This window comes from Triplophysa dalaica, chromosome 18, assembly GCF_015846415.1.
Source record: "Triplophysa dalaica isolate WHDGS20190420 chromosome 18, ASM1584641v1, whole genome shotgun sequence".
NCBI lineage: Eukaryota > Metazoa > Chordata > Actinopteri > Cypriniformes > Nemacheilidae > Triplophysa > Triplophysa dalaica.
This window is the reverse complement of record NC_079559.1, coordinates 8925471-8949200: the sequence shown is the minus strand read 5'-3', so window position 1 is coordinate 8949200 and position 23730 is coordinate 8925471. Positions and strand designations below refer to the sequence as shown.

The 23730-nt window shown below is 38.2% G+C and overlaps 2 protein-coding genes across 2 annotated transcripts; both read left to right on the top strand.

Moving 5' to 3' along the window:
• The first annotated feature begins 551 nt into the window (after positions 1 to 551).
• On the top strand, positions 552 to 2439 carry hspa1b (heat shock protein family A (Hsp70) member 1B). Its single transcript, XM_056773349.1, is given in 7 exon segments — positions 552 to 600; positions 603 to 1037; positions 1040 to 1129; positions 1132 to 1530; positions 1533 to 1856; positions 1859 to 2159; positions 2161 to 2439. Coding segments are annotated over 7 exon segments (1701 nt in total). The 5' UTR covers positions 552 to 566; the 3' UTR covers positions 2279 to 2439.
• Positions 2440 to 2990: 551 nt separating this feature from the next.
• kcnc4 (potassium voltage-gated channel, Shaw-related subfamily, member 4) lies at positions 2991 to 20555 on the top strand. Its single transcript, XM_056773279.1, has 4 exons — positions 2991 to 4205; positions 13183 to 14119; positions 14561 to 14755; positions 18656 to 20555. The coding sequence occupies exons 1-4, from the start codon at positions 3606 to 3608 to the stop codon at positions 18721 to 18723; spliced, it is 1800 nt and encodes a 599-aa protein (XP_056629257.1). The 5' UTR covers positions 2991 to 3605; the 3' UTR covers positions 18724 to 20555.
• The last annotated feature ends 3175 nt before the right edge of the window (positions 20556 to 23730 follow it).

Sequence of the window (23730 nt, the reverse complement as noted above, 5' to 3'; positions counted from 1 at the left end):
ACTTATAAAGTTAAAAAGATTAATTTAAAAAAATTGTTAGTCGTACCTTACACTCTTACAGCGTAGAGGGGACTTTTATTTCAATTCCATTTTTGGACCTGCTACTCCTGCGCCAGTCGGTATGTGCGAGATCATCAGTGCACGTCTGGAAAGTTCAAGGAGGGTCAAGAGAAGTTTAGTGTTTCTAGAAACAACATGGAAGGTATAAAAAACCCAAAGATCCTCTCTGGCAGAGGCAGTCGAGTACAGACAACTCAAGCAAACTGAGAGGAAACTCAGAAAGAAAGCTGAACTAAAGAGATCGGTAAGCCACTCTTTAAAGCATACTTTTTTGTGCGTTTGTGGTATATAATATAATATCATATTATAAAATAAAATTATTTTAAATTCAGAATTCATTATACTGAAGTCGCATTAAAAATGGACATATTTAATGATTTATTTTTTATTTATCCTTACCTCTGAATGCATTTTTTATTTTTACAAACAAGACGTCTAAAGGTTGGTCCATTGGCAGTGATCTAGGAACCAATTACTCTTGTGTGGGGGTGTTCCCGCATGGCAAGATGGAAATCATCTCTAATGATAAAGTAAACAGAACCATCCAGGCTACGTTTCCATCACAGAAACATTCATTGGAGACGCCGCCAAGCATCAGGTCGCCATGAACCCAAACAACACCATATTTGATGCCAAGCATCTGATCGGAAAGTTTGACAATCCCATGGTCCAGTCGGACATGAAGCTCTGGCCCTTTAAGGTCATCAAGCAGGATGGTAAACCAAAAGTTGAATTGGAGTACAATGGGGAAACGAAAACATTCTACCCTGAGGAAATCTCCTCCATGGTCCTGGTCAAAATGAGAGAAATTGCCAAACCCTACCTGGGTCAGAAGGTTAATAACGCTGTCATTACAGTCCCAGCGTATTTCAACGATTCGCAGTGGCAAGTAACCGAAGACGCCGGGGTAATCGCTAGTTTAAATGTGCTGAGAATTATCAATGAGCCCACAGCGGCCGTCATCGCTTATGGCTCGGACAAGGCAGAAGAGGAGAGAGAAATGTCCTGATCTTTGACCTGGCTGGCGGCACCTTTGACGTATCCATCTTGACGATTGAGGATTTTAAGGATAGGCTAGGGCAGGGGACATCCACCTGGGAGGGGAGGACTTCGACAACCGGATGGTAAACCACATTGTTTAGGAGTTTAAGAGGAAGCACGAGAAGGACATCACTCAGAATTAAAGAGTGGTGAGGAGGCTTCATACGGCCTGCGAAAGAGCTAAAAGAACCCTCTCATCTAGCACTCGAGCCAGCATAGAGATCGATTCCCTGTTTGAAGGCATCGATTTTTATACTTCCATCATCCGGGCTCGATTTCAAGAGCATAACTCGGAGCTCCTCAGAGAAACGCTAGAACCGGTTGAGAAGGCATTGAGAGATGCTAAAATGGACAAGTCCCAAATTCACGATATCGTTCTGGTCGGCGGTTCCACCAGGATTCCCAAGATCCAGAAGTTTTTGCAAGGCTTTTAAACGACAGAGACCTCAACAAGAGTATCAACCCAGACGAGGCAGTGGCATACGGGGCTGCAGATCAAGCTGACATCCTAATGGGCGACACCTCAGAGAACATTCAAGACCTGTTGCTTCTCGATGTAGCGCTGTTGTCACTAGGTACTGAGACCGCTGGAGGAGTCAAGACTGCGCTCATCAAACGCAACACCACCGTCCCCACCAAGCAGACACAGAAATTCTCCACCTATTCTGACAACCAGCCAGGTGTCTTGATTAAGGTGTTTGAGGGCTTGAAGAGGGCCAAAGATAACAATTTTCCCGGCAAGTTTGACCACGCAGGTATCCCCCTGCACCACAAGGCGTGCCCCAGATTGAGGTGACCTTTGACATTGATGCAAATGGCATGCTCAATGTATCCGATGTAGACAAGAGCACCGTAAAAGTAAATACAATAACTATCACCAACGACAAAGGTAGACTCCACAAAGAGGAGATTGAACAGATGGTGCAGGATGAAAAGTTGAAAGGAAAGATTAGTGAAGATGAGAAAAAGGTCTTTGATAAGTGTACGGAGGTTATCACTTGGTTGGAGAACAATAGGCTGGCAGAACGGGAAGAATATGAACATCATCAGAAGGAACTGGAAAGTGTGTAATCCAATCATTACTCGGCTGTATCAAGGAGGAGTTCCCACCACAGGCAGTTGTGGGTTCCAAGCCCAGTCTGAATCACACTGTCCCAAAATTTAAGAAATGAATTAAAGAAAGAGACAATTCTGCCTTGTTTTTATCATATCAATAGTGAAGTATTAAATTCTATGAAAAATATGGTTACCCTACTTCGTGACACTATTAGGTTTATATGCAATATTATATTTTTATCTTTCTCAAATGTGCCTGAATGTAAATAGGTGTCTTTCTCTCCTAAAATATGTTTTATTATATGTGATGTATTTCTTTTTTCTAATAATGAAATAAAAATTACAAGTATATACCAAAATCTAGTCATTTTGTCTTTAAAAGGAACGAAAAGGAGACTAAAAATGACTTTGAATTAATGAAATTATTTAAAAAAACGGCTCTACCTTCATCTGCACACTAGATGGCGCTGTATGACAAATATCTATACATTAATCCTAGTGTTCATACCCTACTATGAAGACTTTACCTAAAATACTTATATCATATAATGTAAGCATATTATTATTATAATTATGTTTTGTTACATATTGAAATGAACAATAATTATATAAGTAAACGAATTGCTACCCGTTGATTTCCTTTATACCAGAAAAACATTTTCTTTAAAATGAGGATATAGGCACAACTACTAAACCCAAGATTCTCCCCTATGGTTTATTGGAAAGGAGCTCACATGCAAATGTAATTCAGCGCTGTAAGGGTTACTGCAACCCTGATGCATCGTCACCCTCATCATCCTCTTGGATCGTATCGAGGGACGCGGATACTTCACAAGATGCAACAGATCTTTCCCAACAAACTGATTGAGACGATTTTTACCGACGACTCGTGCTTAATGTGATCATGTTACGATTAACGTCGCAAAGCGTATTTTGACGAGGTCTGTTTAACAAATAAAACTTGTGATCATGACGTGCGCGCGCAGATGTCTGATCGTTAAGAATGACTGCTTCAACGAAATGATAACGAGATATATTAATAAGTGAAATAGGGCTTATTTTTTAAACATGCTTGACTTCTGTTTTTAATTTCATCGAGCTGTCAAATCGCGGAGCACATGCACGTTAAATTGCTTAAGCGCTGAATTGTGCCGTGAAGGTCGCGCTCCTCATTTGGACTTTTTCGTTTATGGAGGCCTGTTGATTTGTTTACTTTTTATGTTTACTATCATGCCAAAAATCTCGTTGTTTCACACCCACAGACTGAGCATCCGAGAGTTTCTCTTATAACAGGTGGTTCCTCGCGTCTCCAAGGCTGAAGGATCATGTTGACGGCGGAAACTCTCTCCAGCTGTTTGACTTCTTTAACATATGACAACCGCAACACTATAAGCGCGGGTTTAGCAAGCCAAGAGAGTTACTAAAACAAAGCCTCTCCATCCAAATCTATGATCAGCTCCGTGTGTGTTTCGTCGTACCGCGGGCGCAAGTCGGGCAACAAACCTTCTTCCAAAACATGTCTAAAGGAAGAGATGATCAGAGGAGAAGATTCGGAAAAGATCATCATCAATGTCGGCGGTACGCGTCACGAAACCTACAAGAGCACCCTGAGGACCCTACCGGGCACGCGGCTCGCATGGCTCGCAGAAACCGACCTCCCGGACGCTGACACGGGGCAGACCAACGAGTTCTTTTTCGACCGGCATCCTGGAATATTTGCTTACGTGCTCAACTATTACAGGACTGGCAAGCTCCACTGCCCGGCTGATGTCTGCGGCCCACTTTTTGAGGAGGAGTTGGCATTTTGGGTCATCGATGAGACGGACGTGGAGCCCTGTTGCTGGATGACCTATCGCCAGCACAGGGACGCAGAAGAGGCGCTAGATATCTTCGAACCCCCTGATCCGGAGGATGCTGAGGATGACCAGGACGTGCCCAGGCGCTTTGGCATCGAGGACAACCCTGACCGCTCCAGGGGATGCTGTGAAGTTTGGCAACCAAAGATATGGGCGCTCTTCGAAGATCCATATTCTTCTCGTGCCGCTCGGGTGAGACACATTGGCTTTCTACATATTTTATATTACCAGGTGGAGCATGCCAACATGTGATGCATTATGGTAAATAAATAGCAGCTACATTATTTAGTTTTGGATCCCCTTAAAATCTTTGTTTTGGATATGATTTTGTGCGTGTTGCAACTGGTTGAGATCACCCTTTTTCTGGTTACCAATGGAAACACAATCATCACAGCTGTTTATTGAAGTGCACCTGTCTCGCGCTGTGGCAAACAGATGCCACCTGTTCCAGTGTTATTGTGTCACACGCTTATGTCAGACGTGTGAAATCAACTCTATATCTGTGATGGATGAATGTCACTCTCAGAAGTTGATGCCTCAGAGAACGAATTGTTCAAATTGAATAACATCATTTTATCAGAAATGTTCAAGTGTCAATCAAAAGATTTGTAATATGTGTGTGTGTCTGCTTTACAACATTATAATCAGTAGAATAAATAGAGACGAGGGATGTCTTTCTTTAAATATGTCTTCATTTATCAGTCGCAAGTATGTCGAATGATAGTGATATGATAGACATCATAGACTCTCCGATATTATCGTGATGCTGTTAGTATGCAGAGTTTTATAAAGTGTCACCGCTTACCTTCTGCTTGTTTTCTTTTTGATTGATCAGGAGAACATTGTAGACGTCCATGGAAAGCATTATGGGTACTATAAACCTGCAGTACATCAGATGCACATATATAACGTCTCTCTGTATTTTATGAAGGATTTTTTCCTCTCTTTATCGACTTTTCTAAATTTCTCAGATTTTGTTATCACACTCATTTGCTTTCAGTTTGCATTTCACAGCATAGCTTCTGCTTTCATATATTTGCCAGCAAGTGCAACGAGGCATATTTCAAGGTTGGATGCAATTTTGTGAAATTACACCACACTAACCCGACTCAGAGAACCGTTGTCACAGCATACAGTCTTTGCTTTAATGTGCTGTTTACGCTGGTAATGTGCAAGCTTGTAGACTTTAAATCTGTTTCAGACGACAGAGACATTTGCCATTGAACATTGTGGCTATATTAATGGAGAAATGTTTACCTCCCCTTAACTTATAGAAGTAAATTATTGCTTAAAATTAATTGGTTGTGTGGTTCAGATGTAAAGTTTATAAGTGATTTTACAATGTGACTCATTTTATTACACAATTTCTTTACATTTATTCTCTTCCCAAGGGCCTTTCCTTTTTTTTATGGATTTTGTTTATTAACTGAGCTGCTTTGGTTGACAATGACTTCACTTGACAGGTCAACATTCCCATTTCTTTTAGATAGCTGTTTCTCCTTTCCTAATTCATTTAAAGGGCATCCCACAAACAAGTGAGCAAGCAGAGAAAGGGGGTATAAGACGCCATTAAATTCCAAACGCTCATAAATGGCGAATGGTTTGCTTTCTGGTGTCACGTTTCTCTTCAGCTCTCTCGATCTTCTTTGCCTTTTAACTCCGTAGAGCATCATGGCCCACAGGGCTAATGTTACGTTACTGACGGCTGTTTGGGCCGGCTAATGTAGTTAGAAAGAAGAAGGATCCATGTACTGTATGAGAGCTTTTATTAATCACAGGGTACAAATAGTTGAGAAAAAACAGAGAGAGAGAGAGAGAAAAGTGTCTGGTTTTCATAATCAAGGCATGAAAGAAAATGCACATCTTTGAGTATGCAAGTCAATAATCCGACTGTTGATACAGATGTTTATAGTTTAGTTTTTGTTTCTTCATCATTAGTGGCAGAAAATGAAATTGCAGTCTGCTTTTTGAGGTCTGGCCCTGACTGCGCCAGACATAACAACACGCTTGGCACATAATTCTATGTCCTATTTCCTCACTCTCATGTTGTTCCAAACCTGTTGCTTTTCTATGGAATCAAAAGTACCAAGAAATAAAAAGCCGGCAGTTCATAATGACCACTATGCTCTGTAAAGACTACCAAATAGCACCTTAACAGTACTCCACTACTGTGAAATACAACCTAGTGGTAATTTCTTTATTCATATGTATATAATATGTCTTCTAATAAATTATTATTGCGTGTGTTGCTTAGACAATATTTTGTGTTAGGCACAGCAGTTATACATTTAAAGAGGGAATGGGAGAAAGGATGCTGGGATTTTTTTTTCCATTTCTTCTGAATATGGCAATATTGCAACCTTCAGTTTTAATACATCACCAATGTCGCTTTATTTCTTGCTTATTTGTATTAAAAACGCTATAAAGCCAAGATTGATTTGATTGACAGTTCTGATATTTTGTGAAATCATGACCTTATTTCTGTGAGCTGTTATGTTGCACAGTTTTGTATGTTTTGTCTTCTGGTTTGTTTTCGTGTGTCCGATGGTTAAGCTTTACCTCATAATCATGGCATTACGTTCTCACCGTCATGGTAATTAATCACTCACCGGGTTATTGAGCGAGGGCAGACGCTGTCTGGATGTGTGCCGTGTTTGGCATTCTGGAGGGACTGCTTGGTTGTGATATTAAAAAGCCCTTAGAAACGCTCTTCGGTTATGAACTTGCTCTTAAGAGATACAGGAGCAGAAATTCCTAACATGAACGATAGTGTTATGTTCAATGAATTTGTGTTATAGTTTTCTGTAGCTTTTCTTGTAGAGCATGGTCAGCAATGCCAAGGTCATAGGTTCGAATCCCATCGTACTGATAAAATGCTTTTGATAAACACTTCCACTTCATGTGCATAAAAGTGTGATATGAACAGTGTCTGTGCATTTTAGAGCTCTGTCAGTCACATACTCCAAAAGATAATGTTCTCTACCCATTAACAAAGATGTAACTGAAAGATGAGCTAATGGAAGGGTCTATATACCGCAAGAACATTTCCGGTCACTAACAACAACTTAACGATAATCCATTGTGTATTGTAACTGTTAAAGTGAGGCATTTTTCTCAATAATTATTTAAATGGGTAGTTCTTCTACAGAACACAAAGAAGATCATTTGAAAAATGTTGGTAACTGAACAACCTCAGTAACCATTGACTTGTATGGGTTTTGTGTCTGTACTATAGAAGTAAATGTGAACCACCATTGTTTGGTTACCAACATTCTTCAAAATATCATCTGGTGTGTTCTGCAGAAGAAAGAAAGTCATAAAGGTTTGAAATGACAAGAGGGTGCTGTGCGTTAATGATGACAAATTTTCATTTTGGGGTGAACTATCACTTTTCAAATTTTCCAGGAAACATTACCATAGATAAAAGTAATACTTTTTGTTCTGAATACTTTTACAAGTCCTGAATTTGAGAAATAACTGTAATATTTTAAAAGAAAACTTGCACACTACAGGAGTGAAAATGGGTTTTCTGTATTGCACTGTGGATGTAGTGGCTCTCAAAACCACAGCTTTTGCCCACTTCTCATAGGTTCTCTGTGGGTGGATTACATGACCCAGAATGATTTATTATTGAAAATTATATTGTGAAGCCCAGTAAGAGTTGAGGTAAAAAAACATTTTGTGTGGAAATAACTTTGCTTCTTTCAACTGTGTGTGATAAACACCCTTGTAATTTTTACAATTCTTGATTTATTGTGATATGACATCCTGCACCTTTTTAAATGTGTTTTCCTCAGTCTATTAACATACAATATAACATATACACTGAGCAGTGATTCCTCCAAGAAGCATTTTACAGCCAAACTTCATTCAGCCAAAATTCTCAGTCGTAATTTATATATCATGTCAAAGATTGTGAATATGAGCAGATGCTTTAAACATCTAAACAGAGACTCAGAGACATTCAGTTCTGCTCATCTCTTTCTAATAAACCTTACATCAGATTTATACCTGGGTAAGCTTGACCAAGAACTGTATATAATGTGCAACCGCGAGCGTCTTTAGCGTTTAACAGAGTTATGTATCCATTAATCCATTCATCATCGGAACAGTGTATGAACAGGTTTCCCCCTCTGTTTATATGTGCAACAAACCATTTGAAGTTTAAATAAACTACACTGGCTAAACTCACACAGTTGACTCCTCTGATGTTTAAGGCAATAATTATTTCATGTTATTCCTTATTCAAATAGAGAATGTTTGTTAACATTTTAAAGAGTAAAGTTAAAGTTGTAAATTCCTCACCGTTATTGTCAACAAAAGACATAGCAAGTGTGACCCTGACCCAAGTGCAGTTTCCCCTTACATGCTGCTACAGTAAGACAATGTGCTTTGTGATTTGGTTCAAGCATTTGCAATGAAAACTGTCCTCTGTGTTTTGCTTGCGCTTACAAAAGAGCATTCATAAACAGACACACACAAAACTAAACCAATTCATGGGAAACCTTCAAATGTACAAACACTGTTCATTAATGAAACAGACAGTCTATTGAACTGTCTCTTTGGAGAAATGCTTGGCACACCAGATCATAGGCGTTTGGCTAAGAACTCAAAGTTATTTCACAGGCAAAATGATGCTGACTTTATTTATCCCTTGTGTACTGTATGCTATTGCTTTTGCTTTCTTAGCCTGCTTTATCAGCTTATAGTATTAGCAAAAATACAAAGCACAGAGCGAATATAATTCTGTTCAGTCAAAGCTATAATCATTTCAAGGTTCACCTGACACATTGCGAACAATTACTGGTAATAGTACTACTGCATAGTCTCAGAAGTTTATCTAAAGCAAGCAGTACCGGATTGGGGGTTAGTTCACCCCCAACATACTCCGATTTTCCTTTTAATTTATTAATTTATTATTAAGTATTATTTTTAGATCTTTTAATTTGTTAGTCCAGTCAAACAAAAAAGCAAATGTGAAGTTATAACCGATCTCTGATTCGGCGACTAGCATTAGCACTCCTGTGAGGACTGAGAGTTTTTATTGTATATTTTGAGTCTTTCGAATATCGAATGTGTATTGATATTGTTTTCCGAGTGACAGAAAAGGCTTGTATTTTTTCCATGGAAAGTTAATTTTGAAACAATAAGGTTCATTCTGGTGGAGTAGAACGTAACAGCTGCACTATGTGTGTGTAAATGTCTCTATCACATGCAACTAATTGTGAAATGAGCCGGAGGCTGTTGTAGTGAACAGCTGGTATGACAAACAGGCCACGGATATAGATATAAGCACTTCTTAGGAGGTTATTCTTATTTTCTTATTTTTCTTATTCAAGCTTAATTAAGATTGATGTTTCAGGGCCAACAAAAGATGTTGAGCCAAGAAGTGATGTTGACCCAGAGTGATTGTTTTGTTTTAATTATTTATGGACACATGGACATGTCATGGCTATAATGGGGTACTTAACTGTTTTTGCTGACACTACTCACTAAACAATCTTAGAAGTGGACCACCCAATTAATAATTGATTAAAAATAAAAACGACACATCAGCTCTGTTGAAATCAATGAAATTGCAGGGTAACTTCTGTAGGAGCAGGGGTGGCGCTAGGGGTGGGCTAAGGGGGCTGAAGCCCCGAAAGTTTTCAGTAAAGTCCTGAATGTTTTATCACCATGCAGGGGCCATTTACGTTTTCCGTCTAATACGCATCTACCCATGGACGTGGCTTTAGTCTCTCAAAGAAAACAAGCTCATATAAATGTTTATGAAACACAATGATATTATTTTTTTATGTATTTAAGGATCTGGAATAAGCCTGTTTTTTTCCCCCACTTTCAAGTGTCTTTGAATTTTCTCTGTCTTTCACATTGCTTTCGAGTGACTTGATGTCATTTCGGAGGTTTGTTTCTGTTGAAATGCTGGTTAAAGGCAAACATTTTAAAAGGCAAAAAAAAAAGGCAAAAAAAGGTTAAAGGCAAAAAAAGGTTAAAGGCAAAAAAACACAATCCTAACCGAGACATTGTGATGGACTCGGGGTCATTCGGAAAGTCCGAAAGCAACTCGCCAAGAAACAGCACACAGAGTGACACGTGCCCCCTGGCCGCTGAGGAGAACATCGGAAGAAACCGATCAGGTAGACCTTCAGTTATTATCGTCAACATTTTGTGAGACTAAAGGAACAGTTCACCCAAAAATTGAAAACATTTCTTACTTGTTTGTTTGGCTGTAGGTCGAGATGCTTTTTACTTAGCGCCAACATTATCAAAAACTCTTCAGTGTTGAATACAAACTGTTTAAATGGAGTTGTAAATGGCTGACCAGATGGGTTGTTCTGAACATTTCTCTGTCGGACTCTTCTCAGGAACATTATATCACTTGACAGGACATAGATTATCGAAATCTTTTTGCAACAGTTTATTAGGACTGAACGAAGACTTGATTTAGTTTGTATTCATTCATCCATTTGTTTTCATTCTTTATTCACAATATTTATTTAAATTTGTAGTGACTAGAAGTATCAAGATGATAAAAACACAGTGAAAGTTCATATGTGCTCCTGTTTGTTCCAGGTCGTTGTATGGCAAGAACTGGTTAAAGATTCTTCAAAATATTTCTCCTTTTGTGTTTCATGAATTAAAGAAGAGGAGGTATAACAGGGGTTCTGAGTTAATACTGATAGACCTTTCTTTTTGTTTCTTTATAATCTTTAAAATCAGCCTGTCAGATCAATGAATTGTACAAATGTTTAAATGTTTCTGTCACAGTAGTCCTCATTTACAGTTTACTACCCTGTGAGGATGCGTCTAAACATAAATATAATTGATCACATCGCTCTGGGAGCTCTGTACTGTTGCCTGTGCTTGTACTGTATCTCTCTCAGCATGACGACATGTCTCCCACAGTGTCGAGCTGGCGTGACATGGTCGTCATGGCAACCCCCCTTTCTCTTCCTCTGCCTGCTTTTCTGCCCTTATACTCACCTTCATCTGCACTGACCCAAATCCTTCTCTTTCACTTTATTACATTATTTTAAAGTATCACTCACACTGAAAACTTTGTCACCCCTAAGTCATCTTACTGGAAACTTGCTTCCCCTCTGTTTCATTATCTGTAAGTTTAATCGAAGGTGTTGATGTTGTCTTGAGATAAAAGCTCACCTGCTGGTTTCCACTGAAGTCCACTTGCGCGATTGTTATAGATATTGGAAATATGTTTGCACACAGCAGGATTCAAATATACTTGATACAACTTTGATGCATTTGATTTGGAAAACTCATGGGGGATGTGCCTTTATTTGAGCTAATTAAGTAATTGATAATAAATTATCATCTATTATCTAACATCTATTATTGATGAAGTCAAATGAAGTTTTTCTGAAGCAGGTCTATTCAGCTGGCAGCTTGTTTGAGATTGAAACTTAAATGGCAATGCTGACCATAATGGAAATAACATTAAAGTATATGAGGATAAAAATCTAAATACATTTGTAAAGAAAATTAAAGTCTTATTTTGTTTTCCTCACAAGAAGATAGGGTGGAAGGGCAGCAAGCAAAACATTACGTGACAAAAGAATTAAAAAAGATACAGGACAAGCTAAGAAGACAGAAATACTAAAGATAAACTATTCACAAAAACAATTTGTCAGTTTACAATATAAGAGAACCTGTATGCAATAGAAGCAGTTTTTAAATAAACAATTTCATAAATTGTAGTTTTGTAATATAACTTTTCAAAATATGATGTTGTGCAATTAACCAAAGTATATTTTATTTATTTGTTGTAGAATTGTGACGTTCACCACCTAGCAATAACACAGTCAATGTGCCTTAGGTCTGTCAATCGTTTCGTTTAAAATCACTGTGATGCTTTTGCATCATTTTTTCACCAAGTCAAGAAAAGAAACAAAGTATACAACGAAAATAGTTTTTTGTAGCATGGACTAAAAAAGTACTATACTTGTCAAATCTACTGAACCCAGCAAGTACATGACCAATATTTGTATTATTTAACAAGGCAGCAGTGAATGAATGTGTTTAGAGGCACAGCTCATTTTCAGCCTATTTTTCAAAGCGGTCAAAAATAAATCACCATAATCTATTTGTTGCTTTGGCACAGAGCTGGTGTTTGTGTAGCTTGAATTCTGGCTAGAGAAAGGAGGCCTTTCACAAAGTGGGTACTAAAGTCTGTCTGAGGCAATTCCTTTTTATTTAGTCATTACAGATGTTAAGCCAATTGAACTCTTGATAGATTAATACACCTACTTATTATTTGTCCTGAGTGTTGTCTAAAACAGTTAATTAATTTTTAAAGCTAATTGCCCATTTGGGGGACAAATTATCAAAGCACTTGGTTCATTTAACTGCAGTAAATTTGCTGGAGCATACTTAATGTGCACTTAAACTGAATGCAATGATGTTAAATGTATATTGCTTGAAAAAATGTAATGTATGCGGTTAGTTTTTAAAATAATATAGCTTATGTCAAAGAACTGTTATATTTAAGGGCCAAGTGGTGGTAAAGGATGGTTGAAGGGATAGTTCACCACAAAATGAAATTTACTCGCCCTCATGTCATTCCAGACCTGTGTGACTTTCTTTCTTCTGCAGAACACAAAAAGCAGATATTTTGAAGAACATTGGTGACCAAACAACACTGGCCCCCATTGACTTCCATTGTATGGACACAAACCAAAATATCTTCCTTTGTGTTCCACAGGATAAATCATATACATGTTTACAACCACATGAAGGTGAATAAGTGATGATGAAATGTATATTTTTGAGTGAAATATCCCATTTAATAGGCTTGTGATAAAGATATTTGAATATAAATGCTATAGATTTATACTGCATCTAAATGTATTAGCCATTACGTTACAAAGAAAGGGAACAAATCACAAAGCCATTACATTTGTGCAACCTATATTTAAATTGTGCAGCAATACATAAATTAAATTACATTTGCATAATTAAAACAATAAGCCATGGGTAGATACATATTTGTGCTGTTTGTGAAGCATCAACTTTCTTATTGTCAACTCAAATTGCGAAAATGCTTGCTGTGCAAATATTCATTAAAAATACATCGCTCCAATGCACATTGATCCTATAAAATATGTTCTTATTTACTGTCCCCTCTGATTACATATACATTTATCTCTTTCAGATAATTGCCTTCGTCTCCCTGTTTTTCATCTTGGTGTCCATCACAAACTTTTGCCTGGAGACCCACGAGGCCTTTTATGAGCTTCACAATCGCACGGATGTAGTAACAGAAGGCAACAAAACTGTGACCAACATCGTCCGAGTGGTGGAGACCAAACCAGTGCTCACATTGGTGGAGGGATTTTGTGTGGTGTGGTTTACCTTCGAGTTCCTAGTGCGGATCATATGTTGCCCGAACAAGATTCTCTTCATCAAGAACACGCTGAACATTATCGACTTTGTTGCCATCCTGCCATTTTATCTGGAGATGAGTTTAAGCGGGCTCACATCTAAAGCCGCCAAGGATGTTCTGGGCTTTCTGCGCGTTGTCCGCTTTGTCCGTATTCTACGGATTTTCAAGCTTACCAGACACTTTGTAGGTCTCAGGGTTCTCGGCCACACTTTGCGGGCAAGCGTCAATGAGTTTTGCCTTCTTATTATCTTTCTCGCCCTCGGAGTCCTTATTTTTGCCACCATGATCTACTACGCCGAACGTATTGGTGCGGATCCCGATGACCCTAGTGGCAGCAACCACACCCATTTCAAGAACATTCCCATCAGCTTCTGGTGGGCAGTAGTCACCATGACGACGCTAGGTTATGGAGACATGTACCCTCAGACGTGGCTGGGGATGATGGTTGGAGCATTATGTGCGCTAGCGGGCGTGCTAACCATTGCCATGCCGGTGCCTGTCATCGTTAACAATTTTGGGATGTACTACTCACTGGCTATGGCCAAGCAGAAGCTGCCCAAAAAGAAAAAAAAACACAATCCTAACCGAGACATTGTGATGGACTCGGGGTCATTCGGAAAGTCCGAAAGCAACTCGCCAAGAAACAGCACACAGAGTGACACGTGCCCCCTGGCCGCTGAGGAGAACATCGGAAGAAACCGATCAGGTAGACCTTCAGTTATTATCGTCAACATTTTGTGAGACTAAAGGAACAGTTCACCCAAAAATGAAAATGATGTCATCATTTTGTTTGCTCTGATGAACACAGAGAAAGGTCTTTGGAAGAAGCATGATCAATAGTTCCTTGACTACCATAGTAGGAAAAATAACTTTAGAAATGTCTTTGTTCTGTTGAATTTGTTCTGTTGAACGCGAAAAAAGATTGTTTGAAGAATGTAGGAAAGCAAACAGTCCTGGAGCTCTTTTGACTACTATGGTAGACAATGATGGCTGGAACTGTTCGGTTACAAGCATTCTTCCAAATACTGTATCTTTGCTGCACATGTTGAGTAGGTGTTTGTCAGTAATTGAAATGATATAGAAAATTCAACCAGGTTGATGGCCGACTGTTGACACAGTGTTTTTGTCCTTTTTGTCGAATCATCAGATTCAAAGCAGAATGGCGACGCTAATGTGACTCTTTCAGAAGAGGAAGGCTGCAGTCTGACCCAGCCGCTCTCGCCGGGCGATAGATGGACCCTGCGATGCTCACGTAACAGAGACAAGTCTATAAAAGAGGCGACATGCTTCCTGCTGACCTCTGGAGACTTCTCCTGCAGAGCTGAACCCACCATCCACACAGGTAATCTGAAACTAAAGATTTTGTCATGTCTTCAAAGGACAGTTCACCTCCGTTAAAAACTTTCTGTCATCATTCACTCACCCTCGAGTTGTTCCAAATCTGAATACATTTCTTTGTTCTCTTGAACATAGAATAATATATTTGGAAGAATGTAGGACAGTTCTGGGGCACTTTTGACTACTGTTGTAATTTCTCCTGCCATGGTAGTCAGTGGGGGTCCAAGAAGTGTGTGGTAACAATCATTCTTCCAAATATCTATCTCTGTGTTCAACCAAACAAATACATTTTAGTGAGTAATTCATGACAGAATTTTTATTTTTGGGTGAACAATCCCTTTGAGGTAATCTGCACAGAAAAGTTTTTTCTTTGGTAAGATACGCTTATTTCTAGGAAGCCAGTAGGAAGCAAAAACTTAATATAAGATATTTCATATATTTATTAAAGATGAGGTAACACACGCAGTTTCTGCCAATCTCATATTAATCTTGAGCACCTATACAGTAGTATTGCATACTTCATATCTTCAAAGAGTATTTAGTTTGATCAAATTTTTAAAAGAAAGATACAGCTGTACAATTATTCCCGGAAAAAGACGAGTGCCTGGAGGCATGCAGGGGGGGGGGCAGAATTACAGCACGTTTACATTATGCACGTACACGCTGATTGGTAAGAAAACACAGACATATGATTTAGTTTGACTTACCACATGCGGTTCATGTACCTTTTCTGCATCTTTTAGCGCTGGGACCAATCCATCTATCAGTTTCAAACGATCTCCAAATCCAGCGTTATATCCAACGTTTATATAACATTCATCACCGATATGCAGTGAGCAAAAGCAAACAAAAAGTAAACTTCCGTCAGCCGAGTGAAGTGGCATTGATGGGCGTGCTCTTTCTTTCACTGGCTGATGCAGGGGCGTGCTTTTCTGGGAGAATCGACCCTTCGCAAAAATCCGCCCCCCTTCGTTCCTGTTGCTATGTCTGACCCCATGCGCTCGCAGTGTACATGTGTACTGGGGAAATAGTGAAGAATTTCTGGAGAAATGACACGCTGATTTCAAACAGAAAAGTCTGCAATATGCATCCGAGGGATACATTCAGGATTTGAGATAACTGTTCCAAAACTTGCGTGATTCAGTAGGCTACTACTTTCACACAAAGCTTGTTGCCTTAAAACACCACTTTGTGAAGGGTCAATTGTTCATGAACCCTTGTTGCGAAACAGGAATCTGTTTTTGAAAAAAATGTTCAGAATCCTGTACGAACCCTGGCGGAGTAAATTGAGCACAGAAATACTACGCCATACGTTCAACCCGTTTTTTGACAAGTTGACCATGTTAAGCTTGAGAAGCCAGCATGTGTAAAGAAGTCAGACTACATAGCATGTTACCTCTGCTTTAAACACATTTTATAAAACATACTGTATATGCATACATACTAGCATAATTATCATTAATATTGATGATCATCTTGATGTTTGTTGTATAATGTCAGTATTGTTATTGTAAAGGATAATATACAGTCAGCCACTCCTTATCTCAAAATAAATCCAACAGGGTGATGGGGTCTTGAATTCTTCTTCATTATTTTGTGATAATGACCAGCTGACTGTACATAGTCCTGCTTTTTTTGTGGAGCTTTACAACATAAATACAGTATTAAGTTGAAAAATGAAGAGATCATTAAGTTACACAAAGAAATGACTAAAGATTTGTAGGAAACTTTTGGACATTTTGGAGGTGATTACACTAAAATATTTGTCTGTAATACTGACCAATTACAATCAAGAATTCTTAAGAGTATTTTGGATTTGTTGCGTATATCATAGCTGACACTCCAAAATGGTAACAATCAAACAGGGTTATAACAGAGCAAGCGGCGGATGACGTTAGACAAAGGATTCCACAAACCCGACATGTTTCATTACTGGATGCTGTCAAGTCAGACTTCTTTTCTTGCCTGACTGACTTGCACCTCAGCCCCCAAATTCCCCGAACCTCTGACAGGTTGCTGGCAGTCTATTTCTGGAGATAATCGCTTTATCACGGGCTGCTTGAACAAACATTTCACATTTTACATTCTCCATCTTCAGATGTAGAAGCAAGAGGAGCCCTTTAATCAATGCTGCTGATGTAAAACAAGAAGTTTTCAGCACCTGTTGCTGAAGCGAGACAGCTGATTGGTTAAAAATCATTACCTGGAACCCTTAACCGAACAGTAGGCTATAGCAGAAAGCTTTGGGAGACTGTATGTTACAATAATGCATCAAAATCTGTATTTTTGCCATGGGTTTTTTATTCTGTCTCCGCTTTTAATAGTATTGTAATACGACTAAAATTATTTAGGAAAAATATTACAGCAGTTTAGATCTTTTTCCAAATTACAATTTCCAGAATTTATTCAATCTTGTGATCTTGTTTATGTCAGATTTATGAAAGCAAGAACTCACAAAAAGAAGAAATACAAAGAACTATTTGAATTACACCAGAAGCACTTAAGATGTGTGTTTGTTTTGTTTTCCCCTCATTTTGAGAAAAACTCAAACAAAGGTCATTTCAGCCTTTCAGCCAATTCTGTGACGGTTGATTTGTCATTTGTATGAAAAGCCATGCAATTTTTCCGCCCTGATGTGGAGACAGATGCACTTAGAGAATCAATGAGGGGCAGAGCGACAATGACGGCAGCAGCTGCGGTCCTGTCAGAAAATGAGCGGTGATTACAGGCAATAATTCCCTCACGAGACACAGCAAAGATGCTGCAGCCGTGGAAATGTCATCGCTGATGTTAAAAATAACAATATGAGAAAGACCTGTAGTCCGCAGAGTCATGGCATTTCTTCTGTTTGCTGTGGAAGAATATGATGCAGTACCTTTCAAGCACAAAAGAAGGTGAAGCAGGCAACAGCATTTGAAAGGAAGCCTTCTTTTATCTCATCTAATCAATTTAGGCTTCTGTTGTGGTTAGCTGTAAACAGATTAGCCGGGGGAATCGCTCCTCAATATATTTCATTAGTCCAGGTGTCAACGCTTGTTCAACAAATAAAGACTGAGGACAGAAAGTAATCAACCAGAACAACAAATAAAACTGGAAATGTAAATACAAAGTTGTCATTATTATCATCAAAGGTATTTGGACATTGCAAACGATGATTTTCAGTATACAATAGCAGTATATTTAGTTAATCAAAATTTTTATCACGTTTATTACGTATTCTAGTATCAAAAATCCAATGGAAATATTTCTCTCATTTAATAGTAAACGTCACTAAATGTAGTAAGATTTATGTTTAAAGTGTTTAAAATTATTATTAAATTATATATATAAAAAACCTCTATTAATAAATATATTTCATTTATATTAATTGTTTATTAAAATAATTGCAATATTCTCTGCAAAAAAGCCTTAAAATTTACATCATATTTTATATTATAATATCTAATATTGTCTGTTATTGCTTTGTATGTATTACCATGTATTCAATATACAATATTTCATAACTTTACTGTTTCCCTAAATTTCCCTTAAATGTCCCTACTGTTTGTACTATAATGTGTTTTCTGTTAAGCTTCTTTGCAAAAATGAAAACCACTATAGGAATAAATAATTAAAATGAAATCGACAAAATCCTGAAATGCAGTAATACAGACTATATTGTCTACAGCAGTCCTGATGTGAGTTATTAATCTGCTTCTGGTCTCAAATGGCAACTAAACTTAACTGCTGCTAATAGGTTTCCATTAGCAACATGTGTAGATCCACAGTATCCCCAGAGTCTCCTGGTTCATTACAGTGCCTCTTAAGGCCAGAAGCTCTCTTGTTTTAACCAGTCAGGATGTGTTTCTGAATATATGTATTAGTATGTATATTTTATCTCTCAGTGTTGTATATTCTTTTTCAGAATGCTGTAAAGATGCACTCACATCCCCTTCGAACTACACTCAAGCAGAAGTCACCACACTGACCTGAAGGGGTTTGCAAATCGGTTGAGATCCTGACTGGATCTCCGCTTATTCCCCAACAGGCATCTCCTATGTCGGTCAAGATGGCGACCCAATGACTAGTAGAATGCGTATGCTTCTAGTCATCATTATGCACACATCTGTCTATTTCCAGTCCATTTGCATGACAGAGCTTTGACTCCTTTGGTCAAAATGGAACATTATAGCACTTTAAATTTGGGGTGCATCAAATCTATTGAGTATTACTTGAAAGATATTGTAAAAATGTTGACATCATTGTCGAAGGCCCCAGTGCAAATTGACAATGCTTTTAAAATGTTTCTGACCAATAAAATGCTCTCTAGAATGAGACTGTCTGCCCCAACACCTCCTGCCAACAGAGTGAAAAATTCTGTCATTATTTCCCCCATTCGAGATGTTCCAAACCTATGTACATTTCTTTAAGGTATTGAACACAAAGAAATATATTTAGAAGGATGTTTGTTACCAAACAGTTCTGGGGCACAATTGACTACCATGAACTCCCGAAAACTCCTATGGTAGTCAATGGCGTCCCAAAACTGTTTGCGCATTCTTCGAAATATCTTCTTTGTGTTCAGTATAACAAATACGTTTATACAGGTTTGGAACAATTAAAGAATGAACAAATGAAGACAGAATTTTGGGATGACTTCAGTAATTTCTGTTGTTTGAAACATGTCCCATTATATCTTCTTGTTTCAACAGACAATGTGAAAAATACGGTGTGTGCTTTTCACTCTTTGTAAGTCGCTTTGGATAAAAGCGTCTGTTAAATGTAAATGTAAATGTACACCATGTCATAAGGTTGTCAAAGCTTGTATTCATTTTTCCCTCAGTGTGTTAGCAATATTTCTGTTTATACACAAACGTTTGTTAAGACTGTCTTTAAATGTGCAATATCAGAGTGACCATATCTTTTACAACCATTGTGTCATAATGAAGTGAAACCGTTATATGTTTAGTTTATGATGATGTAATGTGAAACGTTTCTGTTGGATAGGTCAAGATCATTTCTCTCTTCATGATAATGGGAGGCCTGACTTTATTTGGAAAGAAGTAGAAACCGGGCTGTGTCTGTACAGTGTTATACTAGAGAGGCCACAGACCAATAAACATTACTGTAAGAAGGACCCATGTGTCATTTTAGAAAGAACCTTTGAGACAATTTTGAAGAACGTTTTTTTGTAGTGGCTTTAATAAGTAATGTCAAAGACCAAGGGGAAAAGAATTTTCAGTTTTTTTGACAGCATATTCTACAAAGCAGCTGGAGGCTTTTCCAACCATCATTTTCTGAAACTCAATTTACATGAAGTCCTACTCCATTTAATATCATCAGCCATTGATATTCATAGCAACGCTGGTTGAGATGGGACCAAACTCAGATTTTCTGTTCCACAATGTCTGTTTACTGTTTTAGTAATATGTCCAAGTTGTGCCTACTGTCTTGTACTAATAATTGTTATACTAACTCTATCAATACAAAAAAAACTTTGTTGTTCTCAGAGAGGCTCATTTTGGTAAGATGTCAATTATTTTTGCAAACAAGAATTGTCTGTATGACTTTTTCTGCCATAGTTGCCTTATGTTTCATGACCACAGAAGTGCAACACATCGTATTTAGATCAGAAAATGAAACCATGTAAATAACAGTTTTATTATATGTAGCAGATTATCACAATTGAGCAACAGATGCATTTAGTGTGTAGTTACACAGTTTTCATATCATTCTATGGTGTCTGCTTTTAGCCAGTATCCGTGCGTATGTTTGTGTATTTCAGGGATCTGTAACATACTAAAAAGATGCTCTTAGATTACATGGTACAGAACTGTAACTCTGAAATGAAATTGTGTTATATGTCTAAAGAAGACACAGTTCATATAATGTATTATGTACGCTGTGTTCATGCATTTCTGGAGGAGTACAAATAAAATCTAAATATTATAAGCAAGACACTGTTTTATCTCATGATGACCTCTTTGCAAAGTGGTGCCCAGCAGAGATCTCTGGTACGGTACATTTTGGAGTTTTGGAACATAGTCGTTGTGTTTTGTATATTTGATTTGAGAAACAGGAGCCTATCAGTCTGATGGCAGTCATGAGCTTGTGCCGGCTCCAGCTTTAAACAGAGAGAAATATACATCCATCTCCATGGCGACAGTGAGAGATAAGCCCCATTAATTATTGTTTAGCTCCTTCGCTTCTCTCTTTTCTTTCTCCCTCTCCCCTTCCTTCTTTTCCACATGTAAATGTAAAAACATTCTTTCCACGCAGATCTCTTACACAACTTCAAGTGTGATAGCCTTAGTCTGGATTTTTTCCTGATTTTTTTATTGCCCTATGAAAATAGATTCAAACTTTTTACATACTTTTTAGTTTTACATTTGAGTGAAGATCTAAATAGGTGACAGTGATATAGTGTCACCTGTAGTCTCCCCAAAATGTCCAATCTAGTGACACGAAAGGGTTAAAGATGAAAAGTTTTACACCTGTTAATCATTTACACCCAAATATGGCCTAGATCTCGAAGGCTGTATTCATACCCAGCTGTCATATTCATGTTTTGAGAGAGCACAGATAACATTCTTTTCCAGAATCCATTTACTGAAAGAAGTACCAGCAGCGCAGGAAGTGTGTCTGTAATTGACTTAATAGGCACCATGCAACATACTTTTGTGTGGTACTGTGACATACTGTGTCTGGGGTCTTGTGAGAATGACATACAGCGTTGGGGCATGGAAAAGGGTGGTACCACTTTAATATTTTCTGTCATTCATTCTTAGTCCAATTAATTCTATTGTATTTCTTTCTCTTTTGTTGTCTTTTCTTGCCCCATAAAAGGGGTCGTCATGGCAATCTCGACCACAGTTACCATGGAGAGCTGCTCATCCACCACTTCAGCCGGGTCATAGAAGTGGCCAGCTGATAAAAAAGCAGAAGGGGAAAATGCATAAGTGGCCATTTGGTTTCTGGCTTCGGAATAACCCACCGGGTTTTTTACTTGATGGAGCATTTGGTTCCCTGGCAACGAATGTTTATTATTGAGGCTAATAGATGTGATAGACTTTGTGTCCGAGGGGCTTGCGACCCACAGAGAGGTTCAATCCCTACATAAACACATCTGAGAAAGCAATATTTATATAAAAGGCCTTCACATTCTTGTAGAAGATTACCGTAAAACGACCCAGTTGCTTTCCTAAGTTCTTTATGTTGTAATAGCATAAATTAGACAGGCACGCAAGTTGAACCGCTGGCTTAACTTGCCACAAAACATCTGGCAACATTTATCTCATGGTCATCATGAAAAAATCTTAAAGGAATAGTTCATCCAAAACGGAAAATTATTTTATAATTTACTCACTGCTGGTTTGATGTCAGGCCTAAAGTATTGATCCAGTACTGTCTGCCTTGTATAGAGGTAAAGTGTACAATTTCTGCATCACATGCAACACCAGACAGAATGGCAAATGAGTTTGACACTGGATATGGCCAAACTGTTTCATCATTTAGCCATTTTTGTACTGCCATTGCTAATGCACACTCGCACATTGATTTACGCTCACCCACTTTTACCCCTGTGATAAAAAAAGATGCCATGATGGGGTTGTCATGGTAACGGTGCTCTTGGGTGTCTTCTGTTCCTTTCCCCGTTCATCATCTTTCCAACGCTGGAAATGGCGAGACAGGTTTTGGGTCATTATCCCTTAAAGTCAAGCTGTCTGGAAAGGTCTCGCTAATGGCCCATTCCTCTTCTCTGCCCTCCTCTCTCGCTTCAGGCTCATCTGATGTCTCTTTGGCAATTTTAAAAGGTGCCGCCCACTTTGATTGTGTCTGTAATTCTTTGTGCTTTAACTTTCAGGTTTGTATTTAACATTTTTTTTAGTTTTTTTTAGTATTTCCAGATTTCCATTTCCAGATTTTTCTTGAGGCTATTATAGGATATGAATAAGATGACTCATCTTAAACTTTACGATACATTACAAATAATAATTCTGCAATGGATATGAATGGAACAAGTGAATCAAGTGACCGACTTATGGCTTTACACGTTTCAACTGATATCAGCCGTTTAATGGCTTTTAACGGCTTAATTTAAGCCTAGGCTATACATTTTATGGTGACCATCATGACACTTTTGATAAAAGGCTACAAGACAAAAAACATCTAGCGAAAAGACAAGGAGCGGGTAAGAGACACGTAACTTGGTTTGCATAGTTATAATATATAAATGTATATTTTTAACATCGTAAGGTTGTTTTTCCTTTGCTGCCTCTACCATCAAAAATGTAGCAACACAGAAGGCCCCACATCTGCAAAATCTGGGTTGATTGACAGCTAATGTGCTGTAAGAGGAGTGAGCATTTATCTTTTGAAAGCTCAGGCATTTGAGAGGCTTTTATCACCAATGAGTGGCTAAACATGAAGCCATTAGAATGTGACCAGGGTTTTTAATGGCGATGAACCAGTAAAACAAAGAAGCCACTGTAGCCTACTATGAATTGCAGAGACCCACTTTCATAAATGTAGGTCTCAAAGCATTAATATTTATATTGTTTGCATAATGGCACAAAATCGCTCTCTGTTTCTAGCCCTCTTGTTTGAGTTTAACTATATATTTTTAAAGGTAGAGTTCACCAAAAAATGAAAAAACGTTATTTACTCAACCTGAAATTATAAGCAGCTGGACTAGACGGTGATCCTTGCGACTTTCCTTTACAAATGAATCAGTTGTTCCTGGACACTGAAATATTTCAAGGAATTGCATTTCCAGATATTGTATGCAGTCATTTTGCTGAGTGTTTGCCCCCCACGGGGGCATGCTCACGTGGTGTTCACGTGGAAAAGTGACAACACGTACATACCCTCTATTGAACCTAATGGAAATCGCACATTTTGCTGGCGAAAAAATATTCTTCTTTAGAAATAACTGTGAAAATGAAGCTCTTTAAAGGTCCAGTGTGTACTTTTTTTGAGGATTTATTGACAAAAATGCAA